The sequence below is a fragment of the Camelus bactrianus genome, chromosome 15, assembly GCF_048773025.1.
Source record: "Camelus bactrianus isolate YW-2024 breed Bactrian camel chromosome 15, ASM4877302v1, whole genome shotgun sequence".
NCBI lineage: Eukaryota > Metazoa > Chordata > Mammalia > Artiodactyla > Camelidae > Camelus > Camelus bactrianus.
Window position 1 is genome coordinate 58,625,051 of NC_133553.1, and position 24,645 is coordinate 58,649,695.

The 24,645-nt window shown below is 33.2% G+C and overlaps 1 protein-coding gene across 8 annotated transcripts in view; it reads left to right on the forward strand.

Moving 5' to 3' along the window:
* The window catches only part of EHBP1 (EH domain binding protein 1), a 281,810-nt gene that overhangs the window by 96,216 nt on the left and 160,949 nt on the right, over positions 1-24,645 (forward strand). For all 8 annotated transcript variants that reach the window (XM_074341201.1, XM_074341202.1, XM_074341207.1 and 5 more), the window contains 2 exons: positions 14,384-14,565; positions 16,890-17,029. In XM_074341201.1, coding sequence (XP_074197302.1) covers positions 14,384-14,565; positions 16,890-17,029 — 322 coding nt within the window. The remainder of the gene's footprint in view (positions 1-14,383; positions 14,566-16,889; positions 17,030-24,645) is intronic.

Consider the following 24,645-nt stretch of genomic DNA (forward strand, 5'->3'; position numbering starts at 1 on the left):
CCTGTTCTATAAGGCCCGCGCAGGAAGCTTTGAGCTCTTTTCATTTAGGCATTCCAGCCATCACCTTGCAGGAAAGGTTCAGTAAAACTAGATGCACAGCATTCACAAGGCAAAGTTCAGTTACTCTTCTAGTCTGCATCAGGCAACCAGAAATGCTCCCAAACCAAGGGCTAGATACAGGACTGTTAAGGGAACTCTGAGTACCATGTCTAAAAGTAAAAACTGTAGTTCTTTCTGGATCTTTATACCTTATTCAATAGTGGAGAATAACTATAAAACACTTTATCTAATCACAATTCCTTGATATTTAATTTTAGTAATGAAAACTCACTTCTAACATTCCTCTTGTTAACTAACAAGCTACTCATTTTACAAATAAACCCCAGTTTTTATATTCACTGTGCAATTAGCAGTGTCTCAAGTGTTGATCACATTATAGATAAAAGAAGAGCTGCCACTGGAGTGTAGTTGTCTGATACATTGCTCCCTCCATGTGAGTTCTGATCCAAGACAGTTGACTGCCCCTGAAGTTAAACTGATATAGTCATATCTGTCACAGCATCCGTACTGGTGTTCTAAGTATATTACTGACATAAGAGGAGTGTTATTAAATATTTAAAGTGGAAGAAATATTAGTGTAATACTTGTCATTTCCAATTTGTTTTAAAAATTTTTAAATATATGTTTAACACATTGAAAATGACAAGTATTACATATAATAGTATGAGTAAACTTAAGTGGCATTCTTTAGGATTATAGGAAAAGGATTGATAGAAACTGTGGTTTAGCAATTTTATAGTAGGTTTGATTTTAGAGTCACTTTAATAATTTTTTTTTAATTTGGACAACTTACAACTTATTTAGATATTTCACTTAAATGCTTTAACTTGCATTTTTATGTACATCTGGAACTTCCTTCTTTTTGAGAAGGTTGAGGTTTTTTTATTTAGATATTTTTAGAGGAATTTTAGAGTTTATTCTAAAATCAGTATAATAATTTTTATAAATGTTTTAAGTACGTATCTAAACTGATTTTTAATGTTGATTCTTTCAGTTTACATTTGTGCTACCAAACTCTCTTCCATCCAACCATCTAAGTTGGTTATTTTAGCTGACACGGTTTCTAATTAAGTCTTTGTAGTTGAGAGAGCTCCTTATGGCATGTCTGCTTTAGCATTTAATTGCTCCATGGACTCCAAATTAAATTCTGTAGTATTCCATTTTGGTCTGCTGATGAAGCAAAGATCTTTTCAGCATGGCCCAAGAAATGTGGTGCTTGTAACAGCTCAAAGGACTAGCAATCACAATTTTGAAAATGTTAGGACAGTTTGACTTCTAGGTTGACTTTTTATCATTTTAAAATAAAGTTTAAAGTATTTTCACAGAGTTAAGTGAGTGAATGCCAGGCACATAATAGGCTTTCGATAAGTATTTGTAGAATAAATAAAGCCAAATTGTTGGCCTTGGTATTGTAGCACACCAAATTATTTTGTGTCAGAAAGAACGAGGTCTTGGAAGTTTTTCGGTTGAATTTGAGTGTAATAAATGTGATAACTCTCTATTAGTGATGGTATAAGGTGTTTTTGCACTGGGGTGACAGCTTGGATTAAGAAACTTCTAAAGTCTCATCCAATTCTACGTTATCTCATTTGACAGTTTTGGTATTTGAGTCAGTAGAGAAATGGATGTTTACACAAATACTTGGTTGTGTTAATTCATTACTGAGAAGTAATTCACATAGTCATAAGACAGAGGTCAACATCTAATAACTGAGACTTTTAAGCATTAGTCTGGTCATGTGTCTTTAGAATGCTGTTCAGAATTCTCACAGCCTTTCACTTCATTTCTTGGTGCCCTGGTTCAGTTGTACAGACTCAGAATAGAACTTAAGGTTCTGATGACAAGAATGAACAGAATCAGGTATTAGACTATGAGACTCTGGAGGGTATGTACTGCAAGCATTGATTTATCATCAGGTACTTACTACCTGCTTAAGGTGATCCTGAGACATAACTTCTAAACAGATAAAACAAGAAGAGTGGCATAGTTGCACTGATGATCACAGGTTCATATCTAGACAATTCCAATAAAATAAATTCTTAAACAATCCTAGTAAGTCATTAAGAATTACGGAATTGGAGAGCTTAGGTCAATGTGAGACAAGTGAACTTTGTTGTGATGGTTATTTCTTTATTAGAATGCTCAGTTCTGTTCTTCTCCAATTCAAATGAAGAATTTTCCTTCTGGCAATGTGATGAACTAGATAGCATGAGTAACTCTCCTATTGGAAACACAGCCAAAAACTTGGGTAAAATATAACCAAGTTATTTTATAAATGCACTCCTAAAATGACGCAGAGAGAACCCAAGGAAGGTTTGTTTTGTTTTTTTTAAAAAAACAAGTTGAAAGCAGGACATCTAGAAGATAAGCATTCATCATAGTGTTCCCACTGAAAGTTTCTACTGAACCTGTGATTTACTGCTTTTACCACTGCATGAAGATACAGAAAACATCTAGCACCTCCCATTCCAAAGTGGAATGTCTAATAAGATCCTCTTGTTGCACAAAGCTGACATCTCAGAGCTGTACCATTAGTGTAAAAACAAAAAAGAAATAAATACACTGCACAGAAGATAATAAGCAAAATTGTTTCTTCTATCCTTAACATTAATGGATAGAAGCAATATCATCCTTGAAAATTTATAACCAGGCTCTAGCCCTCACATGGGTTTCCTTTAAATATGTTCTTGATGTTCTAATAAGACTATTAATTTTATTAAATTTTGCCCCTTGAGTATCAATCTTTTTAATATTCTTTGTGACAAAATAGGAAGTACGCATAAAGAAGTTAAACTGCATTGCAAAGGACAAAGTTATTAAAAGAAAAACACTTGTGTGATTGAGTTGTATACTAAACTAACCACATTTTTATCCTGGAATACCATTTTTACTTGAAAAAACAACTAACAAATCGGTTATTCACACTTGGTATTTATTTGGCAAACATTTTCTTGAAACTGAACACAGTGGGCCTGCTACTTACAGGTAAGTGACTGAAATTATTTATTGCCAGTGATACAATTCAACTTTTCAAGTGAAAATTAGAATTTTGAAAAACTTATACTCACCACATTAAGCTTGATAGTTTCCCAAAACTTAAAGATATATGTGATGGAATAGGTGGTGATATAAGCAAATGTGGTTATTTTGGTATTGTATAATGAAATGTGTCAACATTTGTAATAGCTGCATAATTCAGAGAATTAGTATTTTCCAAATGACCAAAGCATATGATGTTACAAAATCATGCATGAGTAAAAAACTCATTCAACATACATGATGGAGCATTGAATTTTAATTTAACACAGTTTAGAAAGTTTATTGATATGGCTTCTGATTCCACATTAGTATTAACTTTTAAGAAATTACCACTGTGGAGTTTCAATATAGTATCAAAGAAGACCCAAAATTACCTGAAAATGTCATTAAAATTCTCCTGTCTTTTCCAACTGTGTATCTGTATGAGGCTAGATTTTCTTCATATATTTCAACCAAAACAACATATCACACAGATTGAATATGAGAGTAGATATGAGAATCTAGTTGTCTGCTAACCAGATATTAAAGAGATTTTAGAGAAAGAAACACATTAATAGATTTGTAAAAGTGTAAAACAATGACAATCTTCTCATTAAATTGTTTTGTATAGAGAGTATACAGAAAGCAACAGGCCCAGATGGGTTCACTGATGAATTCTACCAAATATTTAGGGAAGAAATTATCCAGTTCTCTACAGTTTCTTTCAGAGGCTAGGAACAGAAAGAATACTTCTTAACTCATTCTATATGGATAGCATGACCCTATGCCCAAACCAAAGACCTTACAAGAAAAGAAAACTAAATACCAATAACTCCTATAGATGCAAAAATCCTCAACAAAATATTAGCACGTTGAACCTAACAAAGTATAAAAAGAATTATATACCACCACCAAGTGGGATTTATGCCACACCACCAAGTAGGTATGCAAGCTTGGTTCAGTATTTGAAAATCAATTAATATAATTCATCACATCAACAGATTAAAAAAGAAAAATCATATGAATATGTCAATTTATGCAGAAAAAGCATTTGACAGAATCCAGTACCCATTAATGATAAAACTCTCAGCCAACCTGGAGTAGAGGGGAACTTCTTAAACTTAATAAAGAATATCTACAAAACCCTATAGCTATAGCTAACATCATACTTGATGGTGAGAAACTCAAAGCTTTCCCACTAAGGTCAAATGTGTCCCCTTTCACCACTTTTCTACATTGTACTGGAAGTCCTTGCTGATTGAATAAGAGAAGAAAAGGAAATTAAAAGTATACAGATTGTGAAGGAAGATATAAAACTGTCTTTGTTCACAGAATACATGATCTTCTATGTAGAAAGTCTGAAAGAATCAACAAAAAAACTCGTGGAACTAATAAATGATTATAACAAGGTTGTAGGATATAAGATTTATATACAAAAGTCAATTGCTTTTCTATATACCAACAATTAACAAGGTAAATTTGAAGTTAAAAACATAATTCCATTTATATTAGAACACCCAAAGTGAAATACTCAAATATTAATCTAACAAAATAGGTGCAAAATCTATGTGAGGAATACCATAAAACTCTGATGAAGAAATCAAAGAAGAACTAAATAAATGCAAAGATCTTCCATGTTCATAGATAGAAAGACTCAATATTGTCAGAATGTCACTTCTTTCCAACTTGATCTATAGATTCAATGCAATTCTAATGAAAGACTTAGCAAGTTATTTTGTGGATATCAGTAGATTTTAAAGTTTATATGGAGAGGCAAAGACTGAGAAGAGCCGACAGAATATTAGAGAAGAACAAGGTTGGAGGACCAATACTACCTGAATTCAAGGCTTACTACAAACTACAGTAATCAAGACAGTATGGTATTGGCAAAAGAATAGACAGATACATCAATATAGAAATAGGCCCCCATAAGTAGAGTGAACTGATCTTTGACAAAGGAACAACGCAAGGAGCAAAGATAGTCTTTTCAACAAATGGTGCTGGAACAACTGGATATCCATATGCAAAAAAATGAATCTAGACAGACGCTTTACACCCTTCACACAAATTAACTCAGAGTGGATCATAGACCTAAATGTAAAATGCAAAATTATAAAACTCCTAGGAGATAACATAGGAGAAACCTAGATGACCTTTAGTAGGATGTTGCCTTTTTATATACAACAAGAAAGGTATGATCCAAGAAAGAAATAATGGATAAGCTGGACTTCATTAAAATTGAAAACTTTGTTTTACTAAAGACAGTGTCAAGAGATTGAGAAAGCAGACCACAGACAGGGAGAAAATATTTGCAGAAGACTTATCTGATAAAAGACTGTTATCCTAGATATACAAAGAACAGTAAGAAAAGCTCAATTTTAAAAATGGGACAAAAACCCTAAGAGACACCTCACCAAAGAGGATATACAGATGGCAAATAGGCATATGAAAAGATATTCACATCGTATGTTATTAGGGAAATGCAAATTAAAATAATGAGATACCACTACCCACCTATTACAATGGCCAAAATCTGTCACACTGACCACACCCAATGCTGGTGAGGATATGGAGCAACAGGAACTCTCATACATTGCTGGTGGGAATGCAAAATGGTGCATCCACTTTGGGACAGTTTGGCAGTTTCTTACAAAACAAAATATACTCTTACCATATGATCCAGCAATCACACTCCTTGGTACTTACTCAAACGAACTGAAAACCGTTGTCCACACAAAACCCTGCACATGGATGTTTATAGCAGCTTTATTCATAAATTGCCAAAACTTGGAAGCAACCAAGATGTTCTTCAGCATATGAGTGGATAAACTGTGGTACATACAGACAATAGAATATTATTCAGTGTTAAAAAGAAAAGCCCTGAGGGAACCTTAAATGCCTATTACTAAGTGAAAGAAGCCAATCTGAAAAGGCTACCTAGTGTATGATTCCAGCTATACTATGTTCTGGAGAAGGCAAAACTATGGAGACAGTAAAACGATCAGTGGTCGCCAAGGGTGAGGAGTGGAGGAGACGAACAGGCAGAGAGCACAGAGGATGCTTAGGGCAGTGAAATGGTCTGTATATCATAATGATGGATATATGTCACTATAAATTTGTCCGAAATGTACAACACACGAGAGAACCCTTAAACTATGGACTTTGGGTAATTATGATACATCAGTGTAGGTTCACCTGTGGTAAACGATGTACCATTTTAGTGAGCAATATTGATAATAGGGTAGGCTGTGCATCCTGGGGGCAGGGGATAGATGGGAAATCTATTTACCTCCCTCTCAGTTTTGTCATACACCTAAAACTGCTCTAAAAAATAGTCTTAATAGAAGAAAGTATACTTATTCTTCATAAAAATGTGTTAACATATGAGTCATGTTTGAATGAAATGAAATGTTTTTATCTCAAGACCCTGTTACATGCTTTAAAAAAGCGTTAGAAACATTTCAGAATTGTTCACCCAAACTACCCAGTAAAAGACAGAGATTATCAGACTGGATTAAAAATTTTTTTGGATGTATGCTGTTTACAAGTGCCAGTTCTAAAATAAAGGGAGGTTATGTAAAAGGACTGGACTGTAATGAAGTCTGTGAGTAGCTTCTCAGTTCTTTCCTTTATTTATTTCTTGATTTGTGTTCTTTGGAAAATGTTCCATGACCTCACACTTGAAATTTCTACTGCTCTGCTTATCCTTTTCACATAGGAAATATAATGGTTTGGTGCAATTAGGTGACTTTGCATAAAAATGATCCTGTTGTAAAGTGAACAGCAGTGTATGCACACCAGTTAAATACTTTTAAGGACCCATAAACAGTTATGAAAATTGATCATGAATCAGGCCATAAAGGTTGTCAGTACATTTTGAAGACTTGACATTATACAGATCACATTCTGTGATTGTAAATCAATTAAATAGTAATCAATTACATAAAGTAGAAAAACTCCATATAGATGAAAAAAATTTATAAACATGAGTCTAAGAACTTGTAATGAAAAATTAGAAAATATTCACAGAATAGCAAAAATAATTCATACTAAAATGTAAGACATTTAAAGTAGTATTTAGAGAAATATATACTCTTAAATACTCTACATCAGGAAAGAAGAAATGCTCAGAATTCAAGAGTTAAAACAGAATATACCTGAGGAAAGTAGGGGGAAGGAAATAATAAAGAAGCAGAAACCACTGAAATAGAAATACACATTCATTCCAAAGGATCAACAAATCCAAAGTCATTGATTTGGAAAGCCCAATAAAAGAGAATTTATAGCAAGCACTATCTAGGAACAATAGAGTGTGAGAAAGCCCAAATAGTACTGGGAGTAAAAAAATGTACAAAACTACAGATTCTGCAGAGATTAAAATAATAAAAGATATTTTGAATAGTTTTATGTTACCAAATTTGAGATCTTGGATGAAACATATAAATTCTGAGGTGGGGGGGATACTTTCTAAACTGACTTAGGGAAATGTTATACACCTGAATATTTCTGTAATCATTAATGAAATTACATCAGTAATTAGAAACCTTCCCCAAAAGAAAACAGGCCCAGATAACTTTGGATGTTTTTGTAATGTTTCCCAGGAATGTGGAGTTGCTTTAATTTTAGAAAATCTACTAATTTACCACATTAATCTTTTAACCACAGCATAGATTCAAGGTTAAAAAAATCTTAAGTTATCCCAAAAGATGAAGCTTTGGTAGTTAAGGCAATATTATCTTGTTGTGAGGTTAGAATTGGCTTGTGGTACAGAATTAGAGAACACAGACTTGTATATGCAAACCAGATTTTTGATAGAGTGGGCATTGTAAATAGGAGAAAGGAGGGATATACATGAATTATTTAATAATAGTGCTGCAATAATTATTTATTTATAAATTTTTAAAAACTGAAATTGGATTCCTCTCTGAAAACTTATGCAAAAATTAATTCCAGGTGGCAAGGACTCTTAAATATGAAAAGCAGAGGTATATAAGTTTTGAGGGAAAGGGAGAATAGCTTTATGACCTCAGGGTTAATATTTTCTCAAAAAAGTACAAAAGCACAACTCGTAAAGGAAAAGGTTGACTTCACATTAAAATTAAGAAATTGGGTTCATTCAAAAGATTTTTTAGAGAGTGAAGGTACAAGCTAAAAACTGGAAGAAGGTATTTATAGCACATGTAAGTGACAGTGGATTCAGTATCAGAGTGCATATGTAATTAGTCAGTAACCAAAAGATAAATAGCACAGTAGGAAAAAGTACAAAAGATTTCACAGAAGAGGAAACACATGGCCAATAAACTATGAAAGGATAATCAATGTCATTAGTAATCAGGGAGATGCAGTTTAGAATGTAATGAGGTAACATCTCAAGATTGGCAAAAATGAAAAAGAAAATACCAAGTGTTGGTAAAATGTGGAGCAATGGAAACACTTAGGGCATGTAAATTAATAAAGCCACTTTGGATTACAATTTGACATTTTCTGGTGTGAAGTTGAACATGTACATATGCTATGAGCCATTCTAGAAATATGTCCTAGGCAAGCTATTACACATGTGCACTAGGATATAGACAGAATATTGATAGCATTGTTAATAATTCCAAATAAATAATTAAACCTCAAGCAACCATGTCCATCAACAGTAAAATGGTTAGGTAAACTGTAGAATATTCATATAATGGAATACTAGGAGCAATGAAATTTAATGAATTACAGCTGTACACATCTGCATAGATGAATATCAAGAATTTAATATTCAACACAAGAAACAACTTACAAAAATGTTAATGTTATTTCATTATACAAAGATAAAAACATGCAGAACTACACAATGTATTTTTCTCATTTTTTGTTGTAGTAAAATATGCATAACATAAAATTTACCATTTTAAACATTTTTAATTGTACAATTTGTGGCATTAAGTATACTCACAATATTGCATAACCTTTGTGACCACCTGTTTCTGGGACTTTTTCATCATCCCAAACACAAACTCTTTACCCATTAAACAATAACTCTTTATCTCCCCTCCTCTCAATACCTGGTAATCTCTGTTCTACTTTCTGTCTCTATAAATTTGCCTGTTTCTCATATAAGTGTAATCATACAGTATCTGTCCTTTGGTGTCTGACTTATTTCTCCTAGTATAATATTCTCAAGCGTTGTCCATGATGTAGCATGTGTCAGAATTTCATTCTCTTTAAGGTGAATAGTCCATTGTATGGATATCCCACATCATCTTTATTCATTCATCTGTAATATAATCATTAGGAATGCATACATATGTAGTATTCTTTTTTGAAGAGAGGGAGGAAAGGGGTAACCCAAAATTCAGGATGCAAGTCTCTTCTGGAGGAAGAAATGGGGGAATGCAATTTGGGAGGGGACAGGAGGAATTTAAGGTGCTGGTATTGTTCTGTTAAGCAGGATGGTGGGTACAGGATGTTCATTTTACTATTCATGAAATAGTATTTGTATGTTTTATACTTTAGCATGTGTGATGTATTTCACAATTTTTTAAAAACTCAAATGATAATGCCATTAATTTTCAGTGTGTTATTAAAACATGATAATTAAGGTATTACTAGTACATGACAGAATTTTTTAGAGCATTCTATGTAATAAAGCTCTGAAAAAATTATAAAATCTAAGTAGGCTCCTTCTCTCCTTAGGCCCACCCCCAGTTCTCTTATATGGGAGAGTTAAATTTCTAGCACATGGCTTATTTTATGTGACATTTTAATAGGTAGAGAAAAATCAGTCAACTATTTTAATGAGAGGCATTATGTTAATTGTATTTATCTTGGGGTTCATAATGAATGGGATATTATACAATGAACTATTTCTGTAAGAAGACCCTAACTTGAATAATGTGGACAAGAGATGTTCTCTCCAAATTCTTATACAATGAACTAAAGAATACCCCATTTAACTACATGTCTTGCTACCATTATATTACATATCATGTTGTTAATTTTAGGAGGGTAAACTTGGTGAGATTAGCTACTTTTTTTTTTTTGGTAAAATCTATAATGTTTAAAAATATTTTTTAAAAAGTCCTGAGTCTCATGAGAATGTATTAGTTCATTCCTAATTAGAAAAGCTGTCAATCTTTTTCCTTTTATGCTATACACAGTAAACATTTATTCACCTGTTGCTTGTATTGTTAGCACTCCCATGGCAACAAGTGTACACTGAGGTAGAGTATTCATTTCAGGTATGATGAAAGTATAAGGGGGTCTGTGCATGAATTTCAATAATGTAACTACATTACTTTAAAACAAACATCCTTCACTGATTATGCATTTATTTATTTTCCCCTTTTCAAGATTGGTGATCCTGGATGGACTGTTTATAATACTAGTGTAATAAAGCAGGTTAAATGGTCCATAAATATTAATAATGCTATTTATTAAACACCTACTATATGCTAAAAGCTCTGGTAGATATTTTCATATTACTGCAAGAATTTCTTGAGGACATATTTCTAGGGTGGAAATCATTGCTGAGTCATAAGGTATTCACATGTTGAACTTAACAAGGTAAAGTCAAATTGCTTTCCAAGGTGGCTATATCAGTTGAAACTCTCTCCAGCAATGTTAAGAGAATTTGCACTGCTCCTCATTCTTTATATATATATATATATTTTTTTTTATTGAAGTATAGTCAGTTTATAATTTTGTGTTCCTCATTCTTACTAACACTTGGTATTGTCCAGCTTTTAAAAATACTTGCCAATCTGAGAGTGTGAAACTGAGACTCAAATACCTGAAGAAATATGCCAGAGATTAACCAGTGAATAAGTGCTGGTGTCACATTCTAATCTAGATTTGTCTGATTACAGCTACATTAAGCTGGATTTCAAAGAAATGGAAATATATAGCTAAGTCTTTTTTATAACATAGAATAGTTATGAAAAATGAGATTGAGATTTCTTAAGTAAAATAATTTTATGTTAGAATCTCTTTAGGGAAGGTATTTCTGAAAATGTGATTTTAGGTTAACTGGATCAGAATCACCTGGTGGTAGGGGTGTGTTTGTGGGAGGGGCAGGATGGGAGTGGGGAGGGGAGGGACTTACTATTTTTAGAAATGCATCAGATTCCTGAGCCCATCTCTAGTTTTTCTAATTTAGGATTTCTAGAGGTGGGATCCAGATATCTAAATTATCTAAAGCTCTCCTAGTTTTATTTTTGTTTTTTAATAAGCTCTAAAGTTTAAGAACTTCTGCCTTAGGGATTTTGAAATAATTTTCAAAATACTTGTGCCAGATTCACATACAAACAAAGGTATAAACATAGGCCCAGAGACAGTTTATCTTAGACAAATGTAAACACTCACTTCTTACTGACTTCTGTCATCTAACTTACTTTCTTTAAGTGTTCCTCTTACTGTTTTTCCTCTTATTTCTCTCATCTTGTCCAACATGAACATGTAACATGAAATAGCATTAGGACTCTGATAACAATAACAGTAATTCTCTCTAAACTCTCTTGCCAGGATGACCCTTAGTTAGTCCTTTAACGATGGCCCATAGGATATGAAAGACATAGCAATGCAATCAGTTATTTCATTTGTCTTTATAGGACTGATGATAGTAATGAAAGCAATTTTGGGTGGGTAAAGATAATAGACTTGATGATTATAGAAAGTGAAGTTTCGTGGAGCTGGGGTTACAGCCATGAGAGAGCCTTATGTTGTTCTCATTAATATTCTTTTAAAAAATATATTTTCTATATGATAGCTAATTTTAAAGAGGAAAACAATAACTCAGCTGGGTGAAGAATTACTAGAAACACCATTTAGACCCCCTTTCCCATCAAGGATACAGACTCTCAGTGAGATCCTACGTTAATTTTAGGAATGGATATTGTAGACTCAAAAGAGCTCTGTTCTACTCACCTGCCCAGACCTTATCAAAGGTCTGTTTTCATTGTTGCTGAGCAAGTAATTGCTTAATTAAGTGATACAGCTAATTCTATTGTATTTAGAATTTAGTAGCTTTTATTTCCTTTTGTTTCAGATACACCAATATACCAAAAACTTAAAAATCCTCTGAGTTCAGTAGAAAACTTTCCTACATACTTTTTATCTAAAAAATGAAATACACAGAATGTTAATCAGCAAAACTAGATTTTGCAGGAATCATCCTTAAACTAGGTAAACTACGCTTTCAAAATTATGCTCATTTCCAAGTTATCTTAATTTTTATAGTTTGATTATTTGGTTATAAAATTAAATAATTACTGTTAAGAGATGAATGTCATTTTGTGGAACAAATTTGTTTAACAAATCTGAAAATAATATGTAGCAATTTGTATGTCATGCTTTCAAAACAGAGGCTTTAAATCCTATATTATATGTAATAGTTGTTAGCTATTCTAAAGGTACAATAAGAGATTATTGTTCATATCAGTGTAATAAATTGATACTCGCTGATCATACTTTTTCATTTTGCACATTGTCGGAACCTTGGACCTTAATCTTATTCTTTGATTGACAGTAGCGACCAGGGAAAGAACACTTGTATTGTTTGGGATAGTCACATCTGTTCAACTTGATTCAGTTGAGGGTATTTGCATATTCTTAAGTATTTCTTCTGAGAGGGCTTAAATCCTTCTCAAGTGCTTGATGTATTTTTGAAATTCATTCATAAGGTATCTACATGCACTAATAGTTCTGTATAATAATGCTGTGCATAATCTGACAGATAAGACCACATTTTAAAACAAGGTATTCTTTAGGGATGCTACATTACATTTTTACTTGTTCTGCTGGCAGAAATGTCAATTTTTTGAAAAAGCCTGTTTTAATATTTTTATTAAATTAGTAAATTCTTATTTTAAGGCAAGTTTTTCAATCATAGGACAAATAAAGATTTATTAAATAGTAATTCAGAAGTTAATGGTAGTTTTTCCTGCCTTGGTATAGAAAATTGAGTAATTTTATAGAAAACCATTGTAGTGCTTGAATGGATTTCTGTTTGTCTTCTTATTGTATAGGGAAGATTACTGAGGTTCAAGTTTATTGACTTACTCAAGGTCACACAGCTGGAAAATCAGGGCTTATTTTAGGTCTGGAATCCCAGACCAGTAAATCCTAAGGAATGCTGGTATATATGACTTTTGGTTTGCATTAATGATGGTATATGACCTCTGATTTACCTTATTTACAAATTATCCTGTATCTAAGATTTCCCCTTGCCGTTAGAACATAGTAATAGATTATGTCTTATTCATCATCATATCTCTCCAGAATTGACACCATGTCTTATACATATTTAATGCCCAATCATTATTTTGTTATCCTGTTTTCATTGTTTTCCTAGGCTATTATTCTGCAAAGGATAATTTTGAAACAAGATAGCTTATTAATGGAATGTTAAATGCATTTGATAGCAAATAGCTTTCATTTTATGCTTCCTTCCTTCCTTCCTTCCTTCCTTCCTTCCTTCCTTCCTTCCTTCCTTTCTTTCTTTCTTTCTTTCTTTCTTTCTCTCTCTCTCTCTCTCTCTCTCTCTCTCTCTCTCTCTCTCTCTCTCTCTCTCTCTCTCTTTTAATTGAAGTACAGTCAATTATAGTGTGTCAGTTTCTGGTGTACAGCACAATGTCCCAGTCTTTGTGCTCCATTTCTAATGAATTGGTAATAGCTGTGTGGGGAAGACTTTTGAGAACTGCTGGGATTGGGTAGCAATGTCTGCCACAGGTATAGAATTAGAGAAACCAACTCTCTTACTTGATTGATATGATCTTAGGGAAGGGAGAGAGAACTTTAGACTTGAATGAGCAGAAAAGACCCTGGGAAGAAGTCTCAGATCACAGGATGGAATTCTGAGACTGTAGATAGAAATGAGGTAGAATGCCAACGAGGTTTGGGTTCTATAAGAAATACTAAGTGTTCAAAAAGGAGAGATATCATTAGGTTACATTAAATATAATCAAAGAAAGGAAACAACTATTGAGCACTTTTGATACCTAGCCCTGTGCTAGATCCTCTTTTTACGGGAGGGGACCTCATGTCCTAGTTTTCATCCCTTGCTTTTCCTTTCGTGAGATATGTAGGGTTGTTCTAGTCGTCCCTTACTTCCCTGAACCAGTTCTCTCCAATTTTATATCTGCCTTACTTAAAGATATGAAAGTTGTGATATAACCTTATTACAATTTTATTTCAATATTGTGTTATAGGAATTCATTGGAGAAGGAAGATTCAACTCTTATTTAATCATATTAGAGTAACATTCAGAAATATTTGTCTATAAAGTAAATAACTCCAAGTTATGTAATTTTTTTTTTAAACCTTCCAGGAATCCCCTTCTGGTCGAAGGAAAGCTCTTGCTACTAGCAGCATCAACATGAAACAGTATGCAAGCCCAATGCCAACTCAGACTGACGTCAAGTTAAAATTCAAGCCATTGTCTAAAAAAGTTGTATCTGCCACTCTTCAGTTTTCATTATCTTGCATTTTCCTTCGGGAAGGAAAAGCCACGTAAGTTTCTTTTGTCAAATAAGCAGCTTCAGAGTATGTTTTAAAACAACACTGTAGATAAATGGTTTTGACTCATTAGACTGGCAGTAATTGAGAAAGTCTACTGCTGAATTAGATGAACTGCTTGTTAGTTACAGTCTCTTTTTGATTCTAGAAAATGAACAGTAATATAAAAGTGACGACAGCAATTTCAAACTTTAAATTGTATAGGTTATCAAAAGTGTCTGTTTTATGTTTCAGTGTCTTCAGTGTAAGTAGTTGTACTCTGAATTACACAGTTCAATTTTTGGAGCTGTTTGGTGCAGCTAGGGCATGAGAGGAACCCAAATTGAAAAGTTTAGGATAAGAGGATTGAAAGAACTAAAGGAACTTCTGCCAATTTGTGTTCTTTGGCTCAGCCTTCTAAAAATTTTATAGGAAGATACAGTACAGTTAGATAAAATCACTTCTTAATCACTGAATAGACATTGCACAAAATAATTTCTACATCCAGTTCTAGTCTCCTAAAAGAGTAAAATTCAAACTGGAGAGTAGTAACATTCCTCTTAGTTGTTACGTGCAGTCAAGTCAATGGTAAGAGCATGTTTTGAGTGTGGTGAAAGTGTTAGTTCCTACTTGGAGTGGAAGGTCAGTAAGAGGAGAAATGGGAATTCTGTGCCTAAGACTTAAAAGGTGATGGGAAGAAGACAGCTATGAATATTTCAGTCTAATCTGCATCACAGTTCTGAATGTGTTTGGAATGTTGTTACTATAATTGGCCATTCTATTTGACTGATTAGACTGGATTCTGTGCGTCAGTCAAAATGAGATGTTTGACACTCATCTACAGGGCAGCAAATGACTTGGTAGATAACAGTAAGCCTCGTCTCTGGAAAGTTGGCTTCTAAGTGAGTGTGGTAGAGAGACAGTGCAGAGTGGAAGTAATTAAGTCTTTTATCTCAGGACTTAAATTTGTAAACTTAAATACTGAGAAATTAAAAGTAAAGACCTTACCCTGAAATCCAAGCCAAAGTGAAAAGAAAGGAAACACAGGACAAAGAGAGAAAACAAAATCAGAGAAGATCTTTCGAAGGTGGACTCCTTTCCCCTGGGCGGAATCAGTAAGTGAATTAGCACCACTCATGAGAATTTGGGTGAGAGGAAATTTAGTCAAACTAAATGTCTCAATTTGAGTGGAGAATTCTCTTGGAATACTCTAAACTTTCTCTCTACCTCTTCATTCCTTGCCTCCTCACCTTTCCCAAAGAAAAATTTTCAGGGTTAAAATATGGGGGGTAAAATTAAGCAAGTTAACATTTTATGAACAATGTTATATATTGAAATTATATCCCAGTGATAGGTAAGCAGTTTGTAAGGCAAAGTCTGCAAAATCATACCATATTTAGAATATAAGTGAATATTAACAAGCATTGCTTTATAAAAGAAACAGTATTTTTTGTTTCATCTTTTATTTTATTGTGGTAAAAACATGAGAAACTTTTAATTTGGTTTTCTAAATTTGGGGAAATATACCAGATTGAAATTTAGTTTGTATATATCATGTTAGAAATATTTTTCATTCACTATAGTTTATTTGAAATTTAAAGTTAAAATAATAGATCAAGAAAATTTAAATTATTTAACATTTAGAGCATTTAATGTAAACTTTACAAATTTATGTTTAAAATACTTCAAGATAAAAACATTTCTATATTTTATCAAATATATGGTATTTAACCTCAGCCATTTTCATCTTATAATTCTTAAAAAGATGAGACTTTTGGGTACTTTTCCAGTTACTGTAGTTTCTTAACTTTAGGAGGGTTTTATCCCCTTTGAGAAAAATGCACATTTAAACAAGATTTAAATATAATTTACAGGGTTTACCACTTCTTTTAACTCCTACCTGCAAGACCAAAAGGGTTCATGGATTTCAGACTAAGAATTTCTCTTCTAATTCCTTCTGAAAGTTTGAATACTTGAAAGTCTAGATCTCACCTGATCTGCAAACTGTCCTGCTGTTTTATGAAGCAAGTTTTTGTTTCCAGACTGCATGATTAGGAAACCATACTTTAATTCCATGAAGAAAATTTTAGCCTTCCATAGATGTGCAGCACAGAATTAAACTACCTCCTAACCAGTTAGTTTTTAATCCTGTTCGCTTTTTATTAATTAAACATGCCATTTAAAAATATGGATATTTAGATTTTTCAGTAGTTTTTTTTTACAACTATTTAAAAGACATTAACATTTAGAAAGAAGGAATATATTAACATTATTTTCTTAAGAAACAACCCTTTTTTGAGCGATGTCATTTAATAAACTGTGTATTATCATTGATACAGGGATGAAGACATGCAAAGTTTGGCTAGTTTGATGAGTATGAAGCAGGCTGATATTGGCAATTTAGATGACTTTGAAGAAGATAATGAAGAAGATGATGAGAACCGAGTGAACCAAGAAGAAAAGGCAGCAAAAATTACAGGTCAGTTTTATTTGCATTAAAAGTTTTTATTTTTTTGCAGAGTTGAAAAACTCATTCTTGTTTCCCAGGAAAAAAACAATTCCACCAAGATATTTTTCCTTCCTTAAGCCTTCCTAGTATAATATACGATATAGCTCTCTGGAAACTTTACATGCTGATGGTAATAACAGATTTTAGCAGTTTAAGATCAAGTCCAAAGCTAGTCAAGAAAGCATAAAACTTTACTGGAACTACTCATAGTATAAAGTAGCCTAAATATGTTTATACTGATTTTGTCAACATGTGGATGAACGCTCTATAAGTAAAAATCTGTCTTAAGGGTGAAATGAGGAAATGCATTGGCTACCTTCTCCTAGTTCATGTTCATTTATTCACATAAATCACATGGACATTCTTTGTTTTGAATTTGTATACATCTTATGTATCCATGTATCTAGAAGCTTCCATGCAAGCATTCCTTATAGCTGATTTGATCAAACTACTAAGATGGTAAGTGGTTAGAACCTCTTTGTGTTAGTCAGTAAATGTTTATCAGCACAATCTGCTATCACCCTTAAGGAACTGATGTTATACATCTTTATTATTGGAGTGAAAATCCAGCACTATATACATATGCCTTTCAGCTAATAAATGGTTTTAAATTACTGGATAGAAACCCCTTGACTTCTACCTTCTGTTCACTTCTTGGTGATTTTTCCAAGTCCGTTGGGCACCTTGGCATCCATCCCTTGGCTCTGCCTCAATTCTTGCTACTATGTGGAGGATTTCCATTGATCCCATGGCTGACCCATTAAACTTCTTAGTCAGAAACTTCTTTGAATTCCTCAACTCCAGTGACCTTCACTTCCACTCCACTTCTAGAAATCTTTTATAAGGAATTGTTCAGACTTGTATGCAAGAATAGATATTTTGTCCTGAGCAAATTTCATAAATTACAGTTGACCCTTAAACAACACTGGTTTGACCTGTGTAGGTCCACTTATATACAGATATTTTTCAGTAATAAATACTACAGTGCTACATGATTTGTGGATGCAGATATGTAGGAAATACTACAGTACTAAACATTCCTACACAATCTCTGGATGCAAATATGGAGGAACTGAGGACATGGAGGAACCATGAATACAAGGGCCAACTGTAAATTATATGTGGATTTTCCACTGTACAGAGAGTTGACACCCCTAACCTCTGTGTTGTTCAGGGGTCAGCTGCATTATTTTCTAATTTATGATTGCCGTTTTGATTACTTATTTAACCCAAAGATGTTTAGGAGAATGTGCTTTGTCATGTGCGGTGTTTATTTCTAGCTTAATTTCATTCAAATAAGCTTCAGAAGCTTGTCCTAGTTCAATTTTAAAAAAATGTGAGTGAGGTTTTTTTCTTAGTAGTGTAGGTATATGATCTGTTTTTGTAAATTTTCCATAAATACCTTTTTACATGTATACTCTTATTTGTTAGATTCAGTATGTAGCTATTAGACCAAACTTTAAATTTATATTGTTTAGTTATTTATATTCTTATTCTTTTTCTATAGTTCATCAATGAAAGAGAACTTCAATCCTAAGTTATTTAGTTCATAAAAATTTATTCTCTTATGTCTTCATTGTGAATTATAATTTGATCAATTCACCCCATTTAATGCCTCCTGCCTTGAGTTTTTGCCTGATGTTGATATTTGTAATCTGTACTTTCTTTATATTTGGTGTATTTATCACTTTATTTTTATTCTATGTGTGTTAAATACTTCTCTTTATAAACAGTATTTGGTTGATCTAACCTTCTAGTTTTTGTACTTTAGTAGTTATATTTCTTGATAACTGACATACTTAATTTCACTTACATTACTTTATACTTTTATTTGGGAATATTCTTTTTTTCCAAACATTTTATTTATTTACTTTTTGTTTATTTTTGTTTGGAGGAGGGATAATTAGGTTTATTTACAACACACACTGTACCGCTGAGCTGTACCCTCCCCCCCGGGATATTCTTATTATTTTTTCCACTCACCCCTTACATTTTGCCATTCTCAAATATTTTATTTAAGCATTTTTAATAGAGTAATTTGGAAGTTACACGTACTCTATTTTCATTTTGGAATAGTATCCTCTAAAATAAATAAGCTAATGGATAAATGAATGAACCTATATTTCTCTACTAACATTAAAAATGAAACAAAATGTGTTGACTCACTTTGTGTGAGATGAGAGATCCAATATGATTCTCTCTTCTCTCCTTGAACCCCTTCCTCCAGCCCCTCCTGGTTGTTATTTTTATTTCAAAAACATTTTGGGTTTCTGTTTTCAATAATAAATGCCGACATTTGCATTGTTTATAATGATGGCAGCAAAATTATACAGTACTTTTAAAAATGCCATGTCTTTTCTGTCTTTGAGTTCTTTGTTTTATTCGACTAGTTGGAGTACTTCAAGAAGGATAAGTTGATATTCTTCCCTTACCACCCCCAGTGACCTCCTATCCTTCAAATTCTACTTCTTTTGCCACATACTCTGAGAAGCCTTTCATACCCACTCCCTCTTAAGCTTGATCACTCTATCCTTTGTGCTTCTACTGTACCATTTATAAATACAGACATTTTTTCACAGCATGCGTTTTTTGTAATTCCAGTAGGATATAATTTGATCTTTCAATTAGAGAATATGGTTTGTTCTTTGTATATGGCTTTTGGTTCAAACTAAATCTCAATTAGGCACTAGTGCCATAAGTAGCAATAAGAAAACCACACATTTTCATAGTCATAGCTGTTTTGAACAGTGTTGTACTGTTTGATCACAGCCATGGGGAAAAATGGTGATAACAGTATGTCACAAGTTCTGCACTAGTACTGAAAGGAAAAGAAAGGACATTATTTTTAAGCAAAATACAGATTTAATGAAAGGATTCAATAATAATTAGATTTTATAGTCTTAGTCCATTTGGTTTGCTATAATGAGTATCATAGATTAGGTGGTTTATAAACAACAGAAATTTGTTTCTCACAGTTCTAAAGGCTGGAAGTCTGAGATCAGGGTGTCAACATAGTCAGGTGAGGGACCTCTTTCTGGGTCATAGACTTCTCATTGTATTTTTCACATGGTGGAAGGGGGAAGGGGAGCTCTTTTGGGTCTTTTTTTTTTTTTTAATAAGGGCTTTAATGTCATTCATGAGGATTCTACCCTCATGACCTAATCACCCCCAAAGGCCCCACTTCCTAATGCCACCACTTTGGGAATTAGGATTTCAACGTATGAATTTTGGGGGACACAAACATTCATATCATAACTATCCTTATTTCTTAAACATACATATATACCTTAATTTAAAAAATTCCTACTGCAGGAGTAATGTTTTTAGATAGCCTAAAATTCCCTGACCCTAACAGAAGCACTTTGTGATGATCCAAAATTTCTTTGGAATGCTACTGTCTTGTTTTATTTATTTATTTATTTATTTATTTATTTATTTATTTATTTATTTATTTATCTATATTTTATGAAATTCCTTCAAAGTAGAGACTATGTTCTGATCATTTTTTCATCTCTGGCTTTTAGCACATTGTCTGAAGCACATTGAGAATTTAAAATATGTTAACTGAAAGGCCATAAATGGAGATGAATGGGCTTCCCTCTCCTATTGTAGCCCATATTGATCACTCTGGCATATTATCTTGTTCCATTCACTTTAACTTTTAATCACATACTATCTTATGTAGGATGGGTGTTCCCATTTTATGGAAGGAATGTGATCTAGAGGAGACACATAATTTGAACCTTAAGTAATTCAAGACTAGTTTCCCCAAAGTAATGAATATAAAATATGTGTTGAGGGAACATAGGTAGGAGGGGACAGCGGGTGATTAGATTTCTGCTCTAAGCAATAAATCTTCAATCATTGTAACATATTTTTCCTTGGGTGTTATTTTTTTTCTTGGCATTTTTCTATCAAATTGTAGAAGACAATCACTTAAGTTAAAAGCACAGCATATTACGGCAGTTGTTTGGCTTCCTGGTTGCATTTTTTAGCACATGTAAATTCCAAAGTTAACTTTTAGGAATATTTTTTCAGCACCAGCACTACCAGTCTAAAAATGTTTGGGTAAAGCAGTTTTAAGATAATAAAAAGTACATTAAAATTAAACAATAGTAATGTTTGAATAATAGCTTAAGAGTAAACAAAATGAATGTATTTTATAAACATGGTACAAATAAGTATGGTGAGTATTTTTATTTACCAGCTAAAGTGGCAATAACTTAAACACAGCTTATGTTTTCTCTTCCTTGCAGCTTAAAAAATTGTTGACCCAATTTTTATAGAGGAAGGAATTGTTATTTTAAATTTTGTTTATATTAAGTGCCTCTTTATATTATAATATAAATGCATAAAATGCAATCACATTATTTCAATAAAATTATATGGGTATATTATTTTGTCAACTAAGCTGCAAGCTTCTTGAAAGAACAGACTGTTACAATTATTTTGGGGTATATCTTAGATTGACACCTAGAGGCTATTCATTTAGCCCCATGCTCTTATGGAATATTGCTGAAAATCAATAGTAATTGACAAAATATATCTTCTGAAATTCTAATCTTTGCTAGAAGGTAAAAGTAAATTCATGGTGTCTATACTTAGACTGATCAAAAGTCCCTACCCTGTCTGAGACAGAATTCACTTCTAACTGGATACATATTTTAAGACTGGCTCTTAGGTAGGGACCTTTAGTTGAAACTATGTATACAGATGCCTTCTGCAGAGGTTCAGCACCAGTGAATGCACAGGGAAATTTTGAATTGCAGTTGGAAAAATCACTGAAATGTAGTGGAAGTGATAGACCTTGGAGATGGAGAAACAAAGCCTTTTAATGGAAAGTCTGTTGCAGCTTGTGTTAGATATTACATATGTTTTCAAAAAAATCAGTGCTTCCATCTATATGGCAACCTCACAATGTTTGAACCAGTGTTTGGTAATATGACCATCTTTGGGATTCATGTTGAATTTCTGAATACATATAAACAGGAAGGGGAAAAAAAAGACGTCCTGCATAAATGACAAAGCCCTGTTGAATATAGCTAAGAAAATCAGGTTTATATGAAGCAGTTTACAGCAAAGCATTATGGAAGAAATGAGACATTATGAGACACTGGGAAGCCCCTTAGTATACTTATGGTTACTGCAAAGATCACCAAGGATTCTGGTTAGGCTTAACCAGACATTCAGACTCATAGGACTTGGATTGGCAAAACTTGGCATTAGATTCTTTCAGAAGAATATTGGATAGGAAACAGCATGCCAGCAAAGCATTTCTCTTTTGCTGGGGTTTGCAAAGCAGCCCAGTTGCTATTCCTTGACCTCTACTCCCAAATGACAATGTGGGTATAAGGAGACAAGATCCACATAGTTTGGAGCAAGGATTACCTTGGTTTAGAATCTTCATGCTCCACAAGAGCTAATATCATTTGTAATAGTTTGGTAGGTATATTATCCAGGGTCCTTGTAAGGGACATGCCCAGTTACAAGAGTCTCCACAATCAGAGAAGCTCAAGCTATATATCCTATCATCAGGTTTATAGTCCATTCAGAGGCCTCCCATTGAGATGCAGTTTATAAATCAGGATTCATTTTTACCATAAGCAGTATTGTGTGGTGTTTGTTAATCCTTTTCCTATAGTTGGTAAAGTTAATTCAGGAGGAGGAAGAGAGAGTGACATATTGGCTACCTTCAGGAAACATAATCTTAGAGCACAGATGGTGGTAGAGAAGATAACAGTTCATATCTGAGGATCTAGAGTTGATTTTGGTATGACTCAGCTCTCTGAGATTAAATATCCTACTTGCTAGGGCTATGAATGAGGATAAATAGGTCTTTCTCTTTAAATTGGAAAGTTCCTCAGTGTAAACTTGGGACTCTGATGAGAGAATACCTCCATTAATTTGCTTCTGGTCTTTACTGGGGCATGTACCTCTGGTATCTAGGACATTCATGAACAAAATCATAGGATTTCTGTGGACTCTATACAGTAAAAAAATTTAAATGGCCATGTATTTTGGAGATCTGTGTGGAGGATGAGAATTTCTGGAATATTGCAGCTGTTATTTAGGTTTGAGATGGGGAACTAGGGTAGAAGCAGAGTGGTGGGAGCACTTATGATCCCTTGAGATAAAATGTTTATGAAGTACCATAGCTACCTGTTTCTTAAAGGAGTTTGAGACCCTAAGATATCTCTTCCCAGTGTTTAGAATTCAAATGTGTCAACTTAGAGAATAGTAAAAGTGGCAAAAGATACAGATTACAAATTCAGCCTACTTTCTGCATGACTCAAACCCTAATGCTGCTTTGTTTGTACTAATGACAACTGAGCATTCTCTAGCATCCCCTGTAAGACTCTGGGAGAATTCTGTGGATACTGAATACCCATCTGACATGGCCAGGATGGAAGTAAGAGCTCTGAAGGAGAAGTTAGAAGCTCTCCAATATTTATTTAGGGAGGGAGCCAGGAGACAATGAATATTTTAAGTAACAATATGCATTCTTTAAGAATTTATCCTAGGAATGCAAGGTTGGTTTAACCATATTAACAGAATAAAGAGAAAGAGAAAAACCATGTAATCATCAGGTGCAGAAAGGAACATTTGAAAAAAATCCAACAGAGTTTCTCAGCAAAGTTTTAATATAAGAGAATTTATTCATTTTGATAAATAGTAGCTGTGGAGAGCTACAGCTAACATAATATTTAATGGTGAGACACTGAACACTTTTCCTCTAAAAATTGGGAACAAGGCAAAGGTAACTGTTCTCACCACTTCTATTCAACAGTATATTTCAGATCCTAGCAAGGACACAAAATACAAAATCAATATAGGAAAATTTGTATTTTTTATATATGAACAACAAACATTTAGAAAATGAAATGAACAAAACAATTCCATTTACATAGAGGCTAAAAGTAACACAGACTACTTAGAAACAAATTTAACAGAAAATGTGGGAAAAGCCTCTACACTTGAAACTAATACATTACTGAAGGTAATTAAAGAAGATCTTACTGGAGAGTCTGTTCATAGATTAGAAGATTCAATATTGTAAAGATATTATTCCTTCCCAAATAAATCTATATATTCAACCCAATGCCATTCATAATCCTACCAGGCTTTTTAAAAGTAGAAATTGAAAAGGTGATTCTGAAATATAATTGGAAAACCAAAGGAACTGAATAACTAAAACAATCCTGAATATAATTATTATTCTAGTACTACCTGACATCAAGATTTACTGTAAAGCTGTAATAATCAAGATGGTGTGGTATTGTCATGGGACAGACATGTCAGTGGAACAAAACAGAGAGTCCTGAAGTAGACCCAAACTTATTTGGTCAAGTAGTTTTCAGCAAAGGTGCAGCATAATTCAGTCAAGAAAGGAAAGTATTTTCAAGAGATGATACTGAAATACTCAGGCATCCATATGGAAAAAACGAGCCTCAATTCCTACCTCTCAGTATACACAAACATTAATTCAAGGTAGATCATAGACATCCATGTAAAAATTAAAACTATAAAGCCTCTGAAAAATTTTAAAAAGACACTATGTTTGTGCCCTTAGGGTGCCCAGAAGGTTC